The 21002-nt window shown below is 38.1% G+C and overlaps 1 protein-coding gene across 1 annotated transcript in view; it reads right to left on the minus strand.

Annotated features, from left to right (window-relative positions):
• The window catches only part of LOC124798371 (trehalase-like), a 323119-nt gene that overhangs the window by 157077 nt on the left and 145040 nt on the right, over positions 1-21002 (minus strand). Inside the window, exon 5 of the mRNA XM_047261743.1 lies at positions 12547-12683. Coding sequence (XP_047117699.1) covers positions 12547-12683 — 137 coding nt within the window. The remainder of the gene's footprint in view (positions 1-12546; positions 12684-21002) is intronic.

Below are 21002 nucleotides of genomic sequence, written 5' to 3' on the forward strand. Positions count from 1 at the left end.
TAGTGAATAAATGTATTGAAAGATAGTACAATGTGTATCAAGCATTTCTCCAAGCATCTAAAGTAACATGCATCCCCACAAAGAAATCCTCAAGCCAGTCGCATATTTTATTTGATCACCATATAATCATACTTTGGTAAATAAACATTGGTTTGTATAGTGTTGAATACTTTCTGAGCTGGGAAATACTACTTCCACATGATTGCCTTGATCCATGTCTTTCAGAATGTTGTATAAAAAAGCAGGAATCAGGTATTGAGTGATTGATATTTTCAGAATCCGTGCTGGTTGGCATAGAAGGGGTGATTCATTTCAGTATACCTCATTATGTTTGATGTCAGAATATGTTTTGAGATTCTACAAAGAATTGATGCCAAAGATATTGAACAGTAATTTTGTAGGTCACTTCTGCTGACCTTGTAGACAAATGTGACCTGTGATCTTTTTACCTTCTGGGAACAGTTTTTTTTGTTAGTGTGTTCAGTTGTATGTTGTGATTAAAAGAGGGGTTAACTCAACCATGATTTCAGTTTAGAATCTCATAGGAATTCTATCAAGTCTTGTAGTTTTATTCAGTTTTGTGAGCTCAGCTGTTTCTCAATACTACTGATCATAATTCTGTTGTTCATTATCGAAGGGGTGTGAGAATTAAACTGGGACAGTACTCCTGCATTCACCTTTGTAAATGAACATTAGATACATTATTTAGAATTTCTGCTTTTACTTCACTACCGTCAGTTTCAGTTTTTCTCTCATCCAAGAGTGTGTGTCTTGATAGCTACCAACTTTGGTGCCACTGATAGCCTTTAAATACGACCAGAATTTTTTTGGATGTTATATGAGATCTTTCAATAGAATTCTGCTATGGCAGTGATTGATGGGTTCATGCACTGCCCTTCAGACAGCCAAAAGCATTTAATTAAGGACTTCCCTCTTTATAATACTCCTCTGTTTTACATATGCACCACAGTAGTCACTGTTTTTTCATAAGTTGCTTTACAAAAACCATAAAGCATGGGAGGTCCCTCCTGCCATATGTATCTATTGCTTGGTCAACTATTCGTTTAAACTTGAGCCACAATTCTTCTACATGCTTCTGTCCAGAATTAAATGTTTCAGGTTCCTCAATGAGGTTTAGCACAACTGCATCTTAACTTACTTTATGGAACATTAAATCTTCCTACTTGTTTTAGCTGCCATTTTTATATTGGTAACCATAGTTGCTACAACTGCTATGGGCACTGATATAAATATCAATATGGCTTCCTCAAAGAGGTCAGGTTTATTTGTTGCCATTTGGTGTAACACATATCCACCATGAGTGGGCTTTGACTGTTTTCTATGTGGTTTCCAGGGGAAGTTTTTAAAAACTGTAACTGTTCCCTTTGATTGTTGGATGACTGAAGTTGTCTCCAGTGATAACAGTATGATTGGGAAACATTCATAGTATCTGACTGAGGTTTATTTCTAAAGTTTTGGTGTACATCTAGGGTTGAGTTTGGTGGTTGATAGAAAGATTCAGTTACAAATTTATGCTCAAGCATGCTACTGAGACTCGTCCACACAATCTCGTGTGCAGATTCCATCTCAGTGGACTTTAGTTTCTTGTCTACTGTGACAAATACACCACTTTCATTTCTCATTGACCTATCTTTTTGATATGCACTTAAGACTTTCACCAAAAATTCACTGCTGTCTGTTTCAGGTTTTAGCTGCCTTTCTGTGTGTAGTATTATATAAGTTCCACTGATTTTCAGGACTGCTTCATATGGTATTCTGTGACTGATGAAATGCTTTGGCAATTAATGATTATGGTTTTTATCTTTTCATCTGTAGGGGGCCATTTCTTCGGATCTTGTGCTAATACTTCTGGTTCTCCAACAGCTATCGTTATCCGGACTGGATGGAGAGTTGTCTAGATAAAAAAAAGCCCTCATGTACACCTCACACAGAATCACATACGTGGGTAAATGCCTCTGATGTGTAGCACAACCCAGACCCATTTAAGGGAATCCTACAGTTCCCAACAATGTGGTGCAAGTGTAGAAAGTCAGCCCATTTTTTCATAGGACATTCAGAGTTTAAAGTTATAATCTCCCCCTCAACTAAGACTCAGGTAACCAGAAGCAGTTGTGGGGACTGTACTGCAGATTGTGAGCTCTGTCAAAATTCTTTGAGTTGTAAGTCTTCTCAAACCTCTCTGTCATTTGCTAGAATGTTTCGAGTATGGACTCAGTTGCCTTGCATTGTTAATTCCACCATGTGCCACAGTCTGCAGTTAATTGCGTCCTGTTCCTTCACTGGCTGCCAGAACAACCTCTTCATTATACTGAATAAAGCCTCTGGGCGCACAGAGGACACGAGGTGACCCTTCCCATCCCTTGCTGCCATTTCCATGAGGTGAGGGATACCATTATTTATGATGCTGAACTGATGATTAACAGACCCCTGCCTTTTTGCATTTGCCTCCTTGTGACAAAGGACACAGTAGGTTTCTCAGTAGATGAAATGTGTTTCACTCATTCAATTTCACTTTCAGTTGAAGTCAGTACCTGAAGCATGTGAGATTACCTCAGCCCCCTCCCCCCACCTGTAGGTCAAGATAGTGCCCAATGTTCCTTTGATAACTCTACTATGTATCTCTCAGTATGTCTTCCCAATACAATCAGCTGCAGCAGCTTCCAATCACTCGAGAACAGTCAGGGTGGTTCGTAGGTTGTTTGTGAACAGCAACTAACTCATCCCATGTCTGAGAACAGCATGCACAGGGATATTACCCTGCAGCTGGTGTAATGTTTTACAGGACAATAAACAAATAACTTTAAACTAAGCTTTCTGATTGTTTTTTAATTTCTTGATTTGTTGCACTACAACTGTGATCTTTCAGATTCCTCAGCATGATTGGTTACTGATATGCTTTTGAGTGTCCATCCAAGTTGTTGATTTTGGTTTACACACAATATTTCAATGACTGAGCCAGAGATCTTTTTTGGTGCTGGTTTGCTGTGTTCTTAAGAACATTTGCTGCTTGGATTCCAACCTGACTCTAAAGTATTGTCAGTGTTCTACCAGTATTTATAACATTATCTGATTTGCAGTGCCTGCTATGCTCTTTGGTTCTCTCTGGATTTTCAGAGCCCACACTGTTGTTCTGCAAAACTCACAATCTGTCTGAATTTTCCAACTCTAGTCGATGATACAACTTGTGAGTTCTTAATAAATTGAGTACCAGACTCCAAGCTTTGTTGAAATTGAAAACTCCATCATGGTAGATCAAAAATTGTACTGGCTGCTTGTGACATTGCTCTTGTTGGTTGGTAGAATTATAGAATCTTCATCCTTCTGATAATGCATATTATCCGACTGATTCAAGACAAAGACCGGGGATAAAATTTACGGGTTTCTTTAAACCTACTTTGTACTTTTAAGTGTCAATTTATCTTTTTAATTGTACAATCACTAACAAATTCGCACAATGAAGCTGAAAATTAACAAGTGTATTACTAAATTTAAGGTGGTATCACAGTTATGGTAGGCACAGAACACACAATTACTTCACACCAGTTGTCTTTTGTAATAGCTACGTTTACATCACTGTTGCCTATGTTCATACATTTCCTTAGTACAAACTGGGCAACAAGTTGGAAATATTGTACTTATTACATAAATAGCTACACTGTGATTGAGGAGAAACATTTTCCAAACCAGGTGCAAATCATAGATGTAGCGTACAACTGATGCTTCAGTAGTATGAAATCTGTTTCTTTGCAGCAATTTATTTTAGAAAATACACACTATATCATGATATATGCATGAAATTTTATAAAATTAACACAAAAGGTGAGTTTAAATTATATATAAAATGTTACAATGGGTGTTTTTGAAGCAAAGAAATCTGACAAAATGTAAACCACTGATTTCAACCAAACTTGGTAGACGTATCCTTTACAGCCAGGCAACAATTGCTGAGGACCTAAGAACTACCCATCTAACATAGTTCAGGAGATATGATGTTATAAACAATGGTATGGATAAAGAACTGTCACGTCATGCATGATGTTTAAATGTGTTACTTGTGCTGCTAACTGTACTCGCAATACATTTCACAGACAGTACCAACATATGCTGCTAAATGCACCCAAAAGGGTATATCTTGGTAACCACAAATACTTCAGGAGATATGATGTCATTAACATGTAGATGCGTGAAAAACTGCTGCATTGTGCATAACTTTTTAAATTTTTTACTTCTCTTCTACTGTCCCTATTTTTCATGCCTGATGTTTATATTTATTAGTCCTTTGTTACTAACTACATTTGCAATATTTCCCCAGATGGTATCCGTCTATGCCACTGAATGTACCTACAGAAATACATCATTGTATAACACATAGTACAAGAGATATGATGTCATAAACACCGATATGTATGAAAAATTGCTCTATTGTGCATGTTGCATTGATACATTTGAGGCACTGAGAACCATAAGGGCGCAAAGACACAAAGTTTTGAGAAAATAGATGTTTATGAAAATCAATTTTTAGGTAAATCACCAGTCTCATTGGTGTGACTTATTTTTTTTTAAATCTAATTCTCAACATCCCATATTTCCTATAAAAAACAATGAACCCACTTTATATTATAAAATATAATTAATATTTAGTATTATTACTATTATTATTAATGTTAATACACAAAATTTTCATATATAGGCTAGTGGTAATAGTGTCTTTTTTTCTGTTGTGTAGCTTCTAATTAATGTGAAACTAGACTCAGAACACACAGAGCAGATGCTAAATGTATCTCTCTCTCTCTCTCTCTCTCTCTCTCTCTCTCTCTCTCTCTCTGTCTCACACACACACACACACACACACACACACACACATGCACACACGCACGACCTATCCCAACACTACGTGGTCCTCATTACAATAATTTTTATCAAACACACACTTGCTTGAAGTTCACAGCAAACTATCTGTTCACTTCAGATGTGAACTCTAACAGTAGCTAGACATAGCTACTAACTAGCTGACGTAGCTAGTTTGAATAAAGATGATTTCGCCGGATTAATAGGAGGATCAGACGGTGTCTATAGAAATGAAACATACAAGGTTATTACAGAAATGAGGAAATTTTAAATAATTTAGCCCACACAAATGTACTCATTGTGAACATCCCATATCGTCATGATTTGCCACCCTGGTCATGTGTGAACCGTGAAATTAAAGACAAACAAGTGTGTCACTGAAATATGCACTAACTTTAAGAATGTTGATGTTGTAGATATAAACAGATTGGAGCAAAGGTTCCATACAGTCCATGGACTTCATTTAAATACACCAGGAAAGAAATTACTAGCCGAAAAAATATGTACTCGCATTTTGAAGAAGAGTGAAGAGAAAAGTATAAGTGACAAACAAACGGAGATTAACAAGTGCTTTAGATGAGTTACAAGCTGTGCCATCAGCCAAATGCAAATTACCAAGTGGTTTAAACTGATTAGGCAAGAAACAAACAATCAAGTCATCAGTTAAACAAAAATTACAAAATGGTTTAAACTGAAGAGGACAGATGTGGATGAAGAAAAACTTATACAAGCTCCAGAAGTTAACTCACCTGCTGATTTCCACCAGAAAACAGAAGCCACACACAAGAAAGACACCAAAATTTTTTGTAGGGTAAGTACTGTATTAGAAATGACATTAGATAAAGAATCAGAAACCTTTTCAACTGAAGTTACTAAATACCCAGATTTTGCTGTACTACACCATAACGTTCAGTCACTCACAAATAAAATTTCCATGTTGGAAACACTATTCCAGTATGCACTAAATGTAGACATAATTTGCATTACTGAACATTGGCTATGAAATGACGAAGTAAAATTAACCTCAATCTCAGGATATAGATTAGCATGTCATTTTAGCTGAGAGTTTTCGAAACATGGTGGCTCTGCTATCTTTGTGGAAGAACAAATAAAGTTCTGTGATGTCAGTAAAAGTTATATTGACTCAATTGAAAAAGACTTTGAACTTTCCATTACTAAACTGCCAGAGCTTAATTTCATAGTTATTAACATATATAGAGCACCAAGAGGAAACCTGCCTGCCAGTCTTCATGAATAAACTAGAGGTTCTGCTGAACAGGATCAGTACACTAAATATGAAGGTAGTGCTTTGTGGGGATTTCAATATTGATTTTTCAAAAGGCAGCAGCACCAGAGATGCTTCGATAAATATGACAGACACATTCAATATGTCTTTAAAGTCATTGCTGCCATTAGACTGTTTTTATTTGCAGTGTTACATTTACACGATCATGATTTTGACTTCAAAGAGCCATTATCAAGTGTTTTAAGTGTTATACAGTGCCTAAGATCGCATACTGCATATTTATACACTTGATAATGGCACTTTGAAGCCGAAATCATGATCCTGTAAATGTAACACTGCAAATAAAAAACAGTCTAATGGCAGTACTGACTTAAAAGAAATATATTATGACTGTGGCCCCACATTATGAAAAAATTATTACATTCAATATGATCCCCACAATACACTGCCCAACAAGATTAACAGAATGCACAAATTCCATTATTGACCAAATATTCATTTCAGAAACAAATCACAGATTCACAAGTAGAGTACTGAGAATGGGTTATAGTGTTCATGAGGCACAGCTGCTGTGTATAGAAATGCCAACAAGTAGTAGCAGTTCCAAAAAAGTAGTTGAAAAAAGATCCTTTTCTGAAGATAACATTAGAATTTTTAATCTCTTACTGGTGAAGGAAGACTGGGAAAGCATCGCCACTCAGAACAATGTTGATAGCATGTACATGAGTTTTCAGAGCATCTTTCTTCGCTATTTTAATGTAGCATTTCCAAAAGTAGTAAAAACAGTAAAACCTAACCATAATAAACAATGGGTAACTAAAGGCATAAAAATTTCCAGTGAGAGAAACAGATTTATGCAGTACTGTTGTAAGAAATATGGAGTAACCCAAGAATTCGCATATTATTCAAAAACCTACAAAAGAATCCATGGTAGAGTAGTCAAAGAGGCAAAAATTATGTAGAATGACAATTTGATAAGAAACTCATCTAACAAAATGAGATCCATGTGGAGAGTTATAAAGAAAGAAACTCGTAGTTCAGCACCATAGAAAAAAAAATGTATCATTAACACTAGAAAGCTCAAAAGTCACAGAACCAAATTCAGTTGTGGAAAAAGTCAATGAATACTTCACTTCAATAGCTGAAGACCTCATTCAAGTACACGGTCAAGGACCAGTCCCAATTTTCTCCAGCAAGTCAGTGATCTCGACTGCTTCTATGTATGTTTATGAAACAAACCCCAATGAAATTATAAGTAAAATTAAATCATTAAGCAATAAAATGTCAAGTGGTCTTGATGAAGTACCTGATTTCATATTAAAACATATGCTCACCACATAATAAACCCTTTGGCAAAAATTTGCAACCTCTTTTTAAAAACTGGCGTATTTCCAGACATCTTTAAAATAGCAAAAGTTTCACCACTGCTAAAAAAAAAGGTTCTTCTGAAAAAAATATCAAACTACTGACTCATGTCACAGTTAAGTTCCTTCTCAAAAAATTCTAGAAAAACTCATCTATGACAGGCTTTTAAGTTTCATAAATAAATATGCACCTCTTACAGTATAACAACATGGTTTCAGAAAGTCTAAATGTATGCAGACAGCAATTTTTGAATTCTTAGACTGCATTTTAAAATCCCTTGATCAACATAAATTAGCTGCAGGTATTTTTCTAGATCTATCGAAAGCCTTTGAAGTCCTGGACATAACATTCTGCTCAAAAAATTAGAAAGACGAGGAGTAAGAGGTGTAGTACATGGCAGGTTGTGTTCATACCTAAAAAACTGCAGGCAGAAAGTATCACTTCAGTATGAATTCAACAAAATGAATAAAACAAGAAACAACTCCTCTCTTTCTAGCGAATTACAAATAAAATATGGTGTACCACAGGGCTCAATCTTAGGTCCACTACCCTTCTTGATTTATGTGGACAACTTTGTTGAATATATGAGTCTCACTAAAACAATCGTGTTTGCCGATGACACCAACATATTGCTCACTGGATCCAGTCCAGAAACTTTGCAGTCCACGGCAAAAAGTTCTATGAAAAGACTTTGAGTGGTTCACAAAAAACAAACTCATTATACATACTGAAAAAACTGTGTGTGTTGATTTTCATTTAATTCCTCCAACTAATCAAATGTCTATTCAAGCATAATTAAAAGATGCTTCCCTAGAAATGTGACACAAAATTTTTTGGTCCATGGGTTCAGCAAGACTTAAAGTGGGACACATATAAATAACTTGTCTAGAAAATTATCATCTGTGTGCTATGGCCTAAGAATTTTAAAGGCTACAACAAGCAAAACAACAGTACTGCAGGCACACTATGCACAGTTACACTCACTAGTCTGATATGGGATCGTTTTCTGGGGATAACTCACTGTGTAAAGGTTTTTAGAATGCAAAAAAGAGCTATAAGAATAATTTGTGGCTTTAAAAAGATGGAGTCATGTAAATCCCATTTTACTGAGCTTGGTGCTCTACATGTTCCAAGTTTATTCATTTTTGAAACTATCGTGTTCACTAGGGACTGCCTCCTGAAAACAGGCAAACTGCTACAGAACAAAAATGTACACAACTGTAGTACCAGAGGGAAACCAAATATACATCAAAAATATCACAGAACAACCACCTATCAGAGGAGCATAAATAACATTGGTGTAATATTACACAATAAGATATCAGAGGAAATAAAAAATGCTACTCATCCAAATTTTAAAGCTAAACTAAAGGCATTTCTAATAAAGCACTGTTTCTTTTCTGTCAGAGAATTTCTGAATATGTAACAAAATTAATTGTAATAGGTACCTATTTTACTATGTATTATTGTAAGTTATCTTTGACATGTCCAATATTGATTGCACAATTTGTGCTGTATGATAAAACTGGACCAATAAATGGTTCAAATGGCTCTGAGCACTATGGGACTTAACTTCTGAGGTCACCAGTCTCCTAACTAAACTAAGGACAGCACACACATCCATGCCTGAGGCAGGATTTGAACCTGTGACCGTAGTGGTCACGTGGTTCCAGACTGCAGCCTCAGCCACCCTGGCCAGCAGACCAATAAAAAATCAAATCAAATCAAATCAAATCAGTTTCATTAAGGCTATGTGTTTCAATCTTGATCTAGTAGTTTTGTTAAGCTTGTTTGTTTCAAGGCTGATATTTGCCTTTCATTTATGTATTTGGGCAATTGATTTTGAAAGTCATCTACAAAGTGTTGAGAAATAACAAATTGTGATCTCCCTACTAAGTGTCTTGAAGACAATGGTGGCCTCTCATGATTCTAACAAAGAATATGTAACTTTCAACAACAGTTCATGGAACTTGATTACCACTTTGTCATTGTAAAATTTCTGAAATGTTCATTATTACCACAAACATCAACTTTTGTCTGATAGCAAGGTTTTTAGTTAACATTTTAAGAGTTTAAGAGTTTTAAATTCTCAGTGTCCGTTTTACACACTGGAATTCCGAAACATGGTAGATGAGGTTCTGGTGAGGGATTCCGTAAAGAGATTCCCACTTTTATGAAGAAATGGGCATCAGTGTAGACAGTGACCATACCTACTGCAATGAAAATTCATGCTTTGGGCCCATATGGAAGCAATTATCAAAGTAACTGGAGAGACAGCTTTTTGTAAATGTTCATGTATAAAGTGTAGGGGTACAGCAGTGATAGAGCTGGTTCATCTTAAGATGGACAGATGCCAGGAACTTGCATACATGTTAAAATCTCAGAATTGACAAGGGTGTGCCTTAGGCCCATTTGGTTCTCAGTGTCTCGCGTATTCTTTACTACTAAGATACTCTTACAATCCCTGATACCTGGTAGTGGTTTCCACAGCTTTAAACTGCAAAGTGCAAATGCCGTAGGTGTAAACAGTAACTGTCTTTAGACCTATGAAGAGGCATTATCATATAGACATTTGCAAAATTGCATTGTAGACACACAAAGCAGCTGTACCCATTGTACAGAAACTGTCTGGGATCATGTTCTTTGATTGTTATACTGTACTTATACATTTGTACATGTTCTATGTTTCTTTGTATGAATGTTTCATAGCTTCAAAGGTGTTTACATGAATAGGTGAAAATGATTTTTTTTTGATACTTCACTATAACAACAGTTCATTTTTTTTCTATTTGTAACAGAAAATTGGCAAGTGAATACCCAGACAATGTCAGGTTTGTCAGCTAGTATGTAAATACATGTGTGAGATGTATGGATTACGCTAGTATGCCAAAGATAACATTAAAAACTTCAAAGATTGTGGAGCATAACAAATTACATCTTCTACATTAGGCACAAACAATGCAATTACACACACTGAGTGTAATTTTCTGAACTTCTGTTAAGTCATTTTTGTTTATCTGGTATTACATGATCTGAAGTTTTGAAAGATTGTCACTAAGCACAAATAATTATTTTCCTTTGACAAGTAAGCCATAGTCGATGAATAACAGTTAAATTGCTGCAAAATCTGCTGGTCTTTTCACTTTTGTGTGTGATATATGATAATTTACATCCATTTTAAATTCAAACTCTGATTACCACAATTATAGTAATTACATGGGTACCACACAGAAGCAAAATATCATGGCCCATAAACTCTACTAGTTTATTCCAGGGTACTTTTCATGTCTTTGAACATTCTTCGAGCTATAAAGCATCACGTATTAGCTCTTAAATGAAGACTTCTAGTGTTGCTACTGCTACTATTTACCACTGCTACTGCTACTCATGGTCCTTACTCATATTATGAGAATATCAAAAAACTCTCAAGTTATGACTGAAACTTTAAACCCTTCAGTTTGGATGCACACTACATCCAAACTTTTGCAGGAAATCAGGAGAAGCTGTGGGCAGTGAGGATAATGGACGGTGGACACTACATTTGTAATAGGCATCAAATTGAGAATTAGTGTTGAGCAGAAAGCATGCTTGGATAGCTGAAGTGGTTAAGGCGGCTGCTCATGTAAAGGAGGAAATCTAGGTTCAAATGCCATCCAGCACAAATGTTCACTTCACCATTGGATTTATTTCAATGCCCAGTTGCCACTAAGGCCTGAGTTTTTCTTACATCATTTATAAAAATATACACTGATAAGCTAAACCATTATGACCACCTGCTTAATAGCTTGTTTGTCCATCTTTGGAACAAAATACATCACTGATTCTGCATATCAGGGATCAGACAGTTTGTTGTTAGTTTTATGGACATGTGAGACATTAGATGTCTACACAAAGGTCATGTAATTCACGTAAGTAATGGGTGACTGATTTGTAAATGTGGTGATGGCACCTGATAGCAACCCAGAAAGGTTCCACAGGATGTACATCAGACGACTTTGGTCATCAGGCGAATTTGGTTGCTGAGACATTAACTTGAGTTCACTACAATGCTCCTTGAACCACTGTGGCATGCTTCTGTCTCCAAGACACACACAATTATACTGCTGAAAGATGACACCGCCACCAGGGAAGACATCAACCATGAAGGGATGCAGGCAGTTTGCATCTGTCAGCGCATCTTTGATTACTATGACCATTTCCATGCAAGTGCAGGAGAATTTCTCCCATAGCATAATATGGCTCCTGCCAGCCTGCATCTGTGGCACGCTGCACGTTTCGGCTCACCATTCACCTCGATGATGGCATTTGTGGAGACGACCATAGAGCTAGTGTGGCAAAAATGTGATTCACACAACACATTTCCATTGATTGACAGTCAACTCCTGGTGGTCCTGTGCCCATTGCAATTGTAACTGATGGTGTCAATCGACCAATATGTAAACATGTAGGGATGGTCTGCAGCAGAGCTCCTTGTTCAATAATGTACAACAAGTGATGTGCTCCAAAACACTTGTGTGTGCACCAGCATTGTGCCCTTTTGGCAGAGGTCCCACAGATCACCATCTATCCTACTCTACAGAGCAGACAAGCTGTTGAGCTGCACATTCTGTGAAGAGTCATGGATGTCTAACTGTTTAGTGCCTAGTGGTAGTTTCATTGTCATTCTACCTCTTTCTGTAGATGCTCATGATAGTAGCATGTGAACGTATGACCAGCTTCACCTTTTTCAAGATACTCTTTCACAGGCCGTGCATAATAATAATCTGCCCTTCATCAAAGTTGCCTATCTCAAGGTATTTCCCTATTTGCAGCCCATATCTTCGCTAGGGTGATCCCCTGTCTGTGTGTGGTCCACTTACATACTTTTGTTACCACATTATCTGCCCTCAATGCCACCATGCAGCATCCAATGTCATAGTGGTCAGTGGTTATAATGTTTTGGCTTATCAGTGTGTGCCCACTAAGTGAAAAATGGTGTCTCAGACGTGTTTGAAAGAATAGACAACTCACATATAGTTTATTTACGTGGACTACTGCAGTAAAATTGTGAAACATTTAAAAAGTACCTTCATTTGTTCCATTTGTTATGAACCATCTTGAAGAGAAATCCCACCCTGATTCTGCAGCTGATTTCAGGTCAGTATAAAGACGTTGTTGGACTTTAGAGTCATTAGATAATCCATGGGCAATTATGTAATCTTCACTGAAAAATGAAATTAAACATGAGATCAGCATTAAATAGTAGATTCTGAGAGAAATTTAATTGAAGTATGAATGCCTTATTACAAACATTCAAAAATGGTTCAATAATAAAGGATCACAGTCTCATAGTTTGATGTTTTTCTTTACTACAGCAGTTCCAGCTGAAATGTGAACCAGTTGTTTGCTGTGCAAATATTTTTATATCATGAGGGCTGTAGAGATGCACTAGCTAATTTTAGTCTGCTTACTATTTGGTATCTTTCTATGCTGTGTAAGTTTCTTTTCTCTATGTGGTATTTTATCCATTCCTTTTTCTTTCTTTCAACTTTATTTCATTCTCTCACATAGCTGTCTAATCTTCAATCAAGGCAACTGACTTTTAGGGGTTTGACTACCAAATTCTAATCAATACTGCATACAGATGTTTGGGGAATGGAACGTGTGTGTCTGTTTCTGTGAATACTATGTCAGACAAATAGAGTTACATATACCTTCATTATGGAGAAGCACATGCAATCTTATGTTGTACCACACTGAAGATAGTATAAATGACTGCTTTTCAACAGTGGCTGTTTTCTGATCTTCTGATATTGACAATTAAGAAGAAAGATTGATGGAAACTGACCTTGACAGAGACCAGTATGGATTCCTCAGAATCTGTAGATACAAATTACAGAGATTTTACAGTCTTCACTGGAATACACTTCTTGGAATTCTGATAGAAGCACGAATTAAATAGCCTACAACCTGTACAGAAATCAGATTGTAATAATAAGGGTATAAAAACAGTAACTGATAAGGGAATGAGACAGCATTGTAGTCTGTTTCCCTTGTTATTTAACATGTACATTAAGCAAGCAAAAAAAGGAGAAATTTTGAAAAGGATAAACTTCAGAGAGACAAAATAAAAACTTTTGAGATTGGTCAATTCTGTCAGAGACAGCAGAGGACTTGAAGATCATTTGAATGAAATGGATAGTGTCTAAAAGCAAGATATTATAACATCAAAAAAAGAAGAAAAAAAGGCTAATGGAGTTACGTTAAATTAAATCATATGATGCTCAGGGAGTTAATATATGGAAGCTGTAGAAATACAATACTGCAGAAGAATGCTGAAGATTAGGAGGGATAACAAATGATGAGGTACTGAATCAAACTGAGCTGAAATAAATTTATGGCACAACTTGGACTAAAGGACAGGATTATTTGATAGGACTCATCCAAGGCATCAAGGAATAATGAAATTGGTAATGGTCATGTCAAGCTTTACGAGATTGTCTGGGAGGTGTCTGAAAGAATTTGTAATTCACTGCAGAGGGGAGAGCAGTATTGTGTCTAAATGTGAGAATGACTCCTGGAACACCTCCTCTAACAGGTTGGACTCTACAGCAAATGTAGCCTCCTGAAGGAATGTTCTGTTTCTGATGAGGTAGGCCTTGCATGAAATTTCAAACCAGTGAGGAGGGAACTTGCTCAACACCAGCCATTGCATTAAAGTGCTATTCCAGGTTCTCTACCAGCTCTGAGAGAATGAAGATGTCCATGGCAAATCTAAGGCAGGTCTCTTACTGACAAGGTGTGACTAGTGACATGATACGTGGCATGGAAGATACATGGCAGTAGTGTGGCATGCATGTGACTCGATGCCAATGGACATTATTTGGTGAGTAACACAGTACATTCTTCTTACAATATAGATGTTCTGGCTTTAGTCAACATAACGTTTTAGGCAAATGTAGCAAAGCTACACTGGTCTCTGCAGTTAGTCTCTCATGAAAGCTACTTTTCATGTAAAAAAATTAAAAACTACTGTTTTGAGATTTACATGTGTTCCTTGCTATGTGACATTTCTCATCCAACTTTTGAGGCAATTTATCAAATTTTGATTCTTTCACACCTTATCATCTCACTTTGCAGCTTGATGAAGAACTGGATTTCTTTTTGTTGTTGTGGTCTTCAGTCCAGGGACTGGTTTGATGTAGCTCTCCATGCTACTCTATCTTGTGCAAGCCTCTTTATCTCTGAGTAACTGCTGCAACCTACATCCTTCTGAATCTACTTACTGTATTCATATCTTTGTCTCCCTATACAATTTTTTCACTCCATGCTTTCTTTTTGTTACTGATTGTTATGGTACTTTGATTTACATAACCCACCACACATATTTCAAAAAATTTGTAGTGGAAAAAGAAGTCACTGGCCAATTTGTATTGGGACATTTTAGATTTGTAAAGTTGGAAGAAGAGCCATTTGTCTTTTCTGAAGCTTCAGTTGCCAGAGACTGCAGTCATGTCTGTGTGAGTTGCATTTGTGTGAGTGTATGTGTGTATTTGTTGTCTATTTTTCATGAAGTTCTTACTGGCCAAAAGCTGATTTGTGACAGTCTTTTTGTTGTATTCTACCTATCTGTGGCTCAGCATCTCCACTATATGGTGACTCGTAACTTTCCTCTTCATAATATTGTTACATTCCATCCTGGATTTTCGATTGTTTCAATTTTGCTATTGAAATATCTAAAACGTACTTCACTCTGTGTAATTATGTATGCAAGAGACATGGTCACCAACTTGAAGATACATTTACTCTCAAAGGATTTTAGTTTTTTTACACAAACTTGGATGAAAGAAGAGGAAGCAATAAGAAATGAACATACGGTAGCTAATTATTTCATAAATGAAACTGGTTAAGTACCTTGAAAGGACAGCAAACTCTGATGCATTACATATGGCAGAACATGTGCTGTCATATGCATTTTGCTTTGTATATAGGCAGACAATTTTGTTAATTTCATTTTTATACTGTGATTGTTATTTCCAGCAGTTGTACCAGTAAATTCTTCTGAAACAATGAAACAAACCAACCTGCTATTACTGATGCTTCCTCACACTACCCAGCAATCCATTTTAGAGCAGTACTCACAGAACATCATTTGCATAATATTCTATTTTCATTCATGTAAGTGTAGTGATGGGTGTGCATACTTTGAAAAGGCTGCGTGTGCGGCAAATTTAAGGCTAGCTGAGCTATGGTTGGCTTCAGCTCTCTGTGTGTATTTCTGCAGCTCTTTGTATATGTAATTGGTTCCTGCTGAATGTTACTTAAATACTGTGTTCAAGGTGATAATGCTTCCATGGAATAAAGTAGTGTTCAGTCTACTAGTTTTGTTGTACTTATACCTAATTACAACACAACTGGCGACAGGTGTGGTCCTATTCCACAAACATTTCTACTCTGGTCAGTTCTCCATTTATTCTTACAATGGCTGATGGTATTACAGAGGACATTTTGCATTGGTTGGACAAAAAAGCGAGAATTATTCGCCATGGTGTTGCACAACCAATAACAGGTGCTGCACTGTCAAACTCAGTACTTCAATTATTGGCTTTTGTTTTGTCTAATTGGCATGATCCTCAGTCTTTATGACCCGGTGTTTTGTCCTCTTCAGCCCTGTTGTTTATCCATCTCCTTTTTCTACATATGATGAGTCCATTGAGGAATGGGATGCATATGAGAAACATGTAGGACAATACTTCCAAGCTGTTGCAATCACTGAAGCTATTTTATGTCATGCCTTGTTCCTTTCATGGATATAGCCAAAAATGTATCAAGTCCTGTGTCAACTTGCCCCTTCATAGGATCCATCTTCTTTAATGTTTGACCAAATGTGTGAATTTCTTTCAAAATACTACTGTAAGCACACACACGTTATTGCATCACAGGTTGAGTTTTACTGCTGTAGGAAGCAACCACATCAATCCTATCAAGCATGGGTAGCTGTACTCCATGGTTTAAGTCATCATTGCCCTTTTGTGTCTGTTGAGCATGAAGAGCCATATGCTTATCAGATGATCATTTAGCTCTGAATCCTGACTCAATGAAGTGTGCCCCCATTGTGAAAATCCACTACTGCACACCATGGCTCAATTTGGTTACCTGCAGCTCCTGACATATAGAATTCAGTGTGTCACGAGCTGCAGGTAATCAAATTAAGTCATGGTGTGAAGTATCAGCAGTCCAACCCTCTCCTCCACATCAGGTTTCAGATGTTTTGCAGGAGGGAGACACAGTTGCAGCAGTCTGCTCATGGTCAGAGCATCAAGGTGGCCGACTTCACTCCATGGATCAGGCACACCAACAAAGTAAACAGGTCTGTAAACAGCAAATTACATTGTTTCATTAACCATGAGTGCCCAGACTGCCAGACTACCTCTCATAACTGCAACAAAAAAGATCACATTGGTTCTGTTTGTAATGCAAAAATTCTGCACAATGATCCTGATGTGGATATGGATGTAAACATTGTATCAGCTGTTCCTGTTGTGCCGAACAAGTTTTTTATTGATGGTATGGTTTTTTCATAATGTTCTGCACTTGAAACTGGATACAGGAGCTGTGATAACATCATTTAACTCACAAACTGGGCTCTCCTCCTGTTCTCCCTGTGTCAAGAAAGTTAGTAAATTACAAAAAACTGAGTATCCCTATTCTCAGCCAGTTCTCTGCCCCCGAATGACCTACAAGTCAACAGTCTGGTCAGTTACATTTCTTGTTGTGGATAACACGTCTACAAAGAATCTTTTTGGGTTAGGTGCTTTTAAGTTGTTTGGTTTTACAATTTCAGGTGAAGTGAATTTAGTGTCAGAACAAGTGCTCTATACACAGTTAGATGCATTATGATCTGAGTTTTCCTCTTAGTTCTCTCATGGATTGGGGTGTGCCAACAATTTTCAGGCATGCCTTATTGTGAAACCTTCTGCTAGGCCTCATGTCTTCCAGGCCTGTCCATTTTTAGTGGCACTCGGGGAACAAATCAAAGATGATTTAGATTGCCTCATGGAATCTGGCATTGTCTGACCTGTTGCATCAGGTGAATGGTCTATTCCCCCTTAGTTATAGTACAGAAACCATCGGGCTGGTTTTAAAGTTTTTGTGGATGCACAATCTGTAGTAGATACTTACCTGACACTATGCCCGGACGAACTCTTTCCAAAGTTATAACATGGTCAATATTTCTCAAAAATTGAGTTGTTGGATGCCTAATTACAGCTCCTTTTAGATATATCAACAACATATGTTAGTTGCCAGCACTCCCACTGTTTTTCAATGTTTTTTTGGAACAGCTTATGGCGTCTGCACCAGGTTGTGCAAATTATGTAGATGACAGTGTGGTTTCCAGTGCCTCCACTGAGGAACATGCACAAAATCAGGTTTTTCTAGGCAAAGTCACCTACCACCATAAATTTTTGCGTTTGGTGCAGCATCAATCACACAGCTGTTATTTGTATTGCTGCACAAATGGACTTAGTTTCACTGATTGCCAGCTTGTGACATCAGGTTTTCCACCCTTAAGACAACCATGTTGCAGTGTGCATTCTACTTAGTGATATACCAACCAAGGCTCCACTTAGTCCTTGCAGCAGGTACTCCACTGTATGGGTTGGGAGCAGTACTGGCTCATAGATATCCCAATGTCTCTGAGTGGTCTATTGCTCATACCTCAAAAACACTAACTCCTGCTCAATATAGGTACTCCCAGATAGAAAAGGAAGCATTGGCCATCGTACATGCTGTGAAGAAATTCCTTGCTTTTCTCTGTGGAACCAAATTTCACTTGCCACTGATCACAAACCATTGGTTTCCTTAATCAGTCCTTCTGTGTCCTTACCAGATAAAGTAGTACATCACATTAAGTGCCGGGCTCTTTTCCTTTCATGTTACAACTATGAGATTCATTTGCACCCTATGAATCAATGGCAAATGCTGATGCTTTGTCCTGCCTGCTGACGAGTCTGGGCCTAGGATTTGATCAGGAGGAATTGCTCTGTTTCCACATTTTCCACATTGATGTCACCACATATGAGATAGTTGATAGTTCTTTTGTAAGGATTGTGAAGGCTTCAGATCTTGTTTTGTGGAATGTCATAAGATTCGTGCAACAAGGTTGGCCAGATGCACCACCTTCTTGTGCATTTGACTCACTCCATAATTATTACATCTTTCAACACTGTTTCTCTGTTATGGATTGGGTTCTGCTTTTAGCCACAGATCACACAGCCCCTCAGGTAGTGATCCCTCAGTGCTTCATTCAGAGGTCCTCCATTTATTACATGCAGACTATTGGGGTGTTCACGTACAAAAACATTGGCCCGTTGATGTTTATTATAGGCTGTCGGTCATTGACACATATTCTTGTTTTCTGTATGTCATTTGTTGTGTTTTGGCATCCAAAAATGCCACTATTACAGCCTTGTCCTAAATGTTTTCACTTGAAGGGTTGCACACAATGTTAGTGTCCGATAATGGTCCATAATTTTAATCACAAGAGTTTGCCGCATTTTGAGATTCCCACGGTATCCATCACATTCTTACCCTGCCATTCCATCCACCATCTAACAGTGAGGCAGAATACCTAGTGCAAATGTTTAAAACTCAGATGAAAAATTATGTGGCCAACTCTTCATTCGACATTGCCTTAGATCAGTTTGTCTCCTTGTACCATTACATGCCATTCGGTGAGAAGAGCCTGGTGGAGCTACTCCACGGGCGCCATCCAAGGGCACTGCTACACCTCCTGCATCCTCCACATGTATATTAACCTATGTAGCTGGGTGTGGTTGTCTGGATGTGTGGGTTTGAATGCCACACTAAATGGATTCCAGCTGCCATCAGATGCCAGGGGTGGTTTCTCTGCTACATCTGCTTGGAGGGCAGCCTCTGCTTGAGGCACCGTGACCAGCTTCACCTTCACATGGACAGCCAGGCATCCCCTGGTGTCATGCCATCACCTCTGAGCCCATCCACATCTGGTGTCACATCACCTGCTGCTGCTGCTTCTCCACTCACATGTGAATAAAGGCATCCACCCTCGGTGGCCGAACCAGCAGTTCCTCTATTGCTTCTGATACCATTATCAGGGATTCTGTCACCTGTCCCAGAGCAACCATTGATACTAGTGTCATCAGCACTGGGGACACCATTGTCACCAGAACTGATGCTTGAAGTCAACATGGAAACAGCCCCAGCATTGCCTGTGTTGCCGGACAGTCTGAGATGGGAAAGTGGGCACACAATATATCCGTGCCAAAAGCACTTCAGACCATACACTCTCATTGCAGCGTGCCACCTTAGCCAGAGCCCAGCATCTGAGGAGGACAGCATGGACGTCTGTGATCTCCCTAAGAGAGGAGGAATGGAGGAATGCAGTGACACATGCACATACTTTCAAACAAACGGCCAAGCTTGTGACAGAATTATCTGCAGAGGACGCCTCAGGTGTGTGTGTGTGTGTGTGTGTGTGTGTGTGTGTGTGTGTGTGTGAGGGAGGTCACTGTCAGAGCTCGCCACAGACCCCAATTTATTTAGCTCACTACAAACCCCAATTTATTTAATGCTAGCTGAGCTATCCTTGGCCTCATCTCTCTGTGTGTAATGCATCAGCTCTTGTGTATGTAATTAGTGCCTGCTGAATGTTACTTAAATACGTGTTCAAGTTGTTAATGCTTCTGTGCAATAAAGTAGTGTTCAGTCTGCTGGTTGTGTTGTACTTATGCTCCATTACAGCAATAAGTATCGTCCTTTCCAATAATGTAATTATCCAAGGCAACCATGTGATGCAAAGAAATTGGTTCCATTATTGCTGCCTCTTCACGGAATGAGACTGAAAACAGTATCGATTGTCACACCTGATAAGAAATACTACCACTGATGCCTCATTCTTACCAGTCATTCATTTCATTTGTTGTGCACAGTTACAATAATATAACTAACAAGCCACTGGTGGTTAGGTTTGTGCACTCTGCTATGACCTAGAGAGAGATGCTGGCAAGGGCTAAAGCTATTGGCAGGGCCACCCAAGCCAGGCAGGTCTGTTACGCAGGAGTCAGACAAAGAGCATTCCACAGCCTAGTGGGGTGGGGGGTTCCTTGGCATAGGAAACCCAACTCTCCTAGAGGAGACAACCTCAATGAAAAACAGGGAAGAACACCTTGAAAAACTTGGAGAGATCGATTCATAGCTGTGGTAAAAGCAACCATCTAAAGGAGACAATCCCAAAAGAGAAACAGATGTGCTGGGATACCAGAAAGTGGCAGCCTCACCACCTAGTTACTCTGGCTGCAAACTGGTATCCTGTAATGGGGGAATCATAATACTACTCAGAATCTCTGGAAAAAAGCAGGATGGATAAATTTAAGACAGCCTTGGCATACAACAGAAACAAAACAATTTTGAATAGACAGCATGTTCAAATTGTCTAATTGGAATGTCCACAGTCTAAAAGATAAGAAAGCTGAACTAGAAAATGAACTAAATTCACGAAATA

The sequence above is a fragment of the Schistocerca piceifrons genome, chromosome 5 (genome assembly GCF_021461385.2).
Source record: "Schistocerca piceifrons isolate TAMUIC-IGC-003096 chromosome 5, iqSchPice1.1, whole genome shotgun sequence".
Lineage (NCBI taxonomy): Eukaryota > Metazoa > Arthropoda > Insecta > Orthoptera > Acrididae > Schistocerca > Schistocerca piceifrons.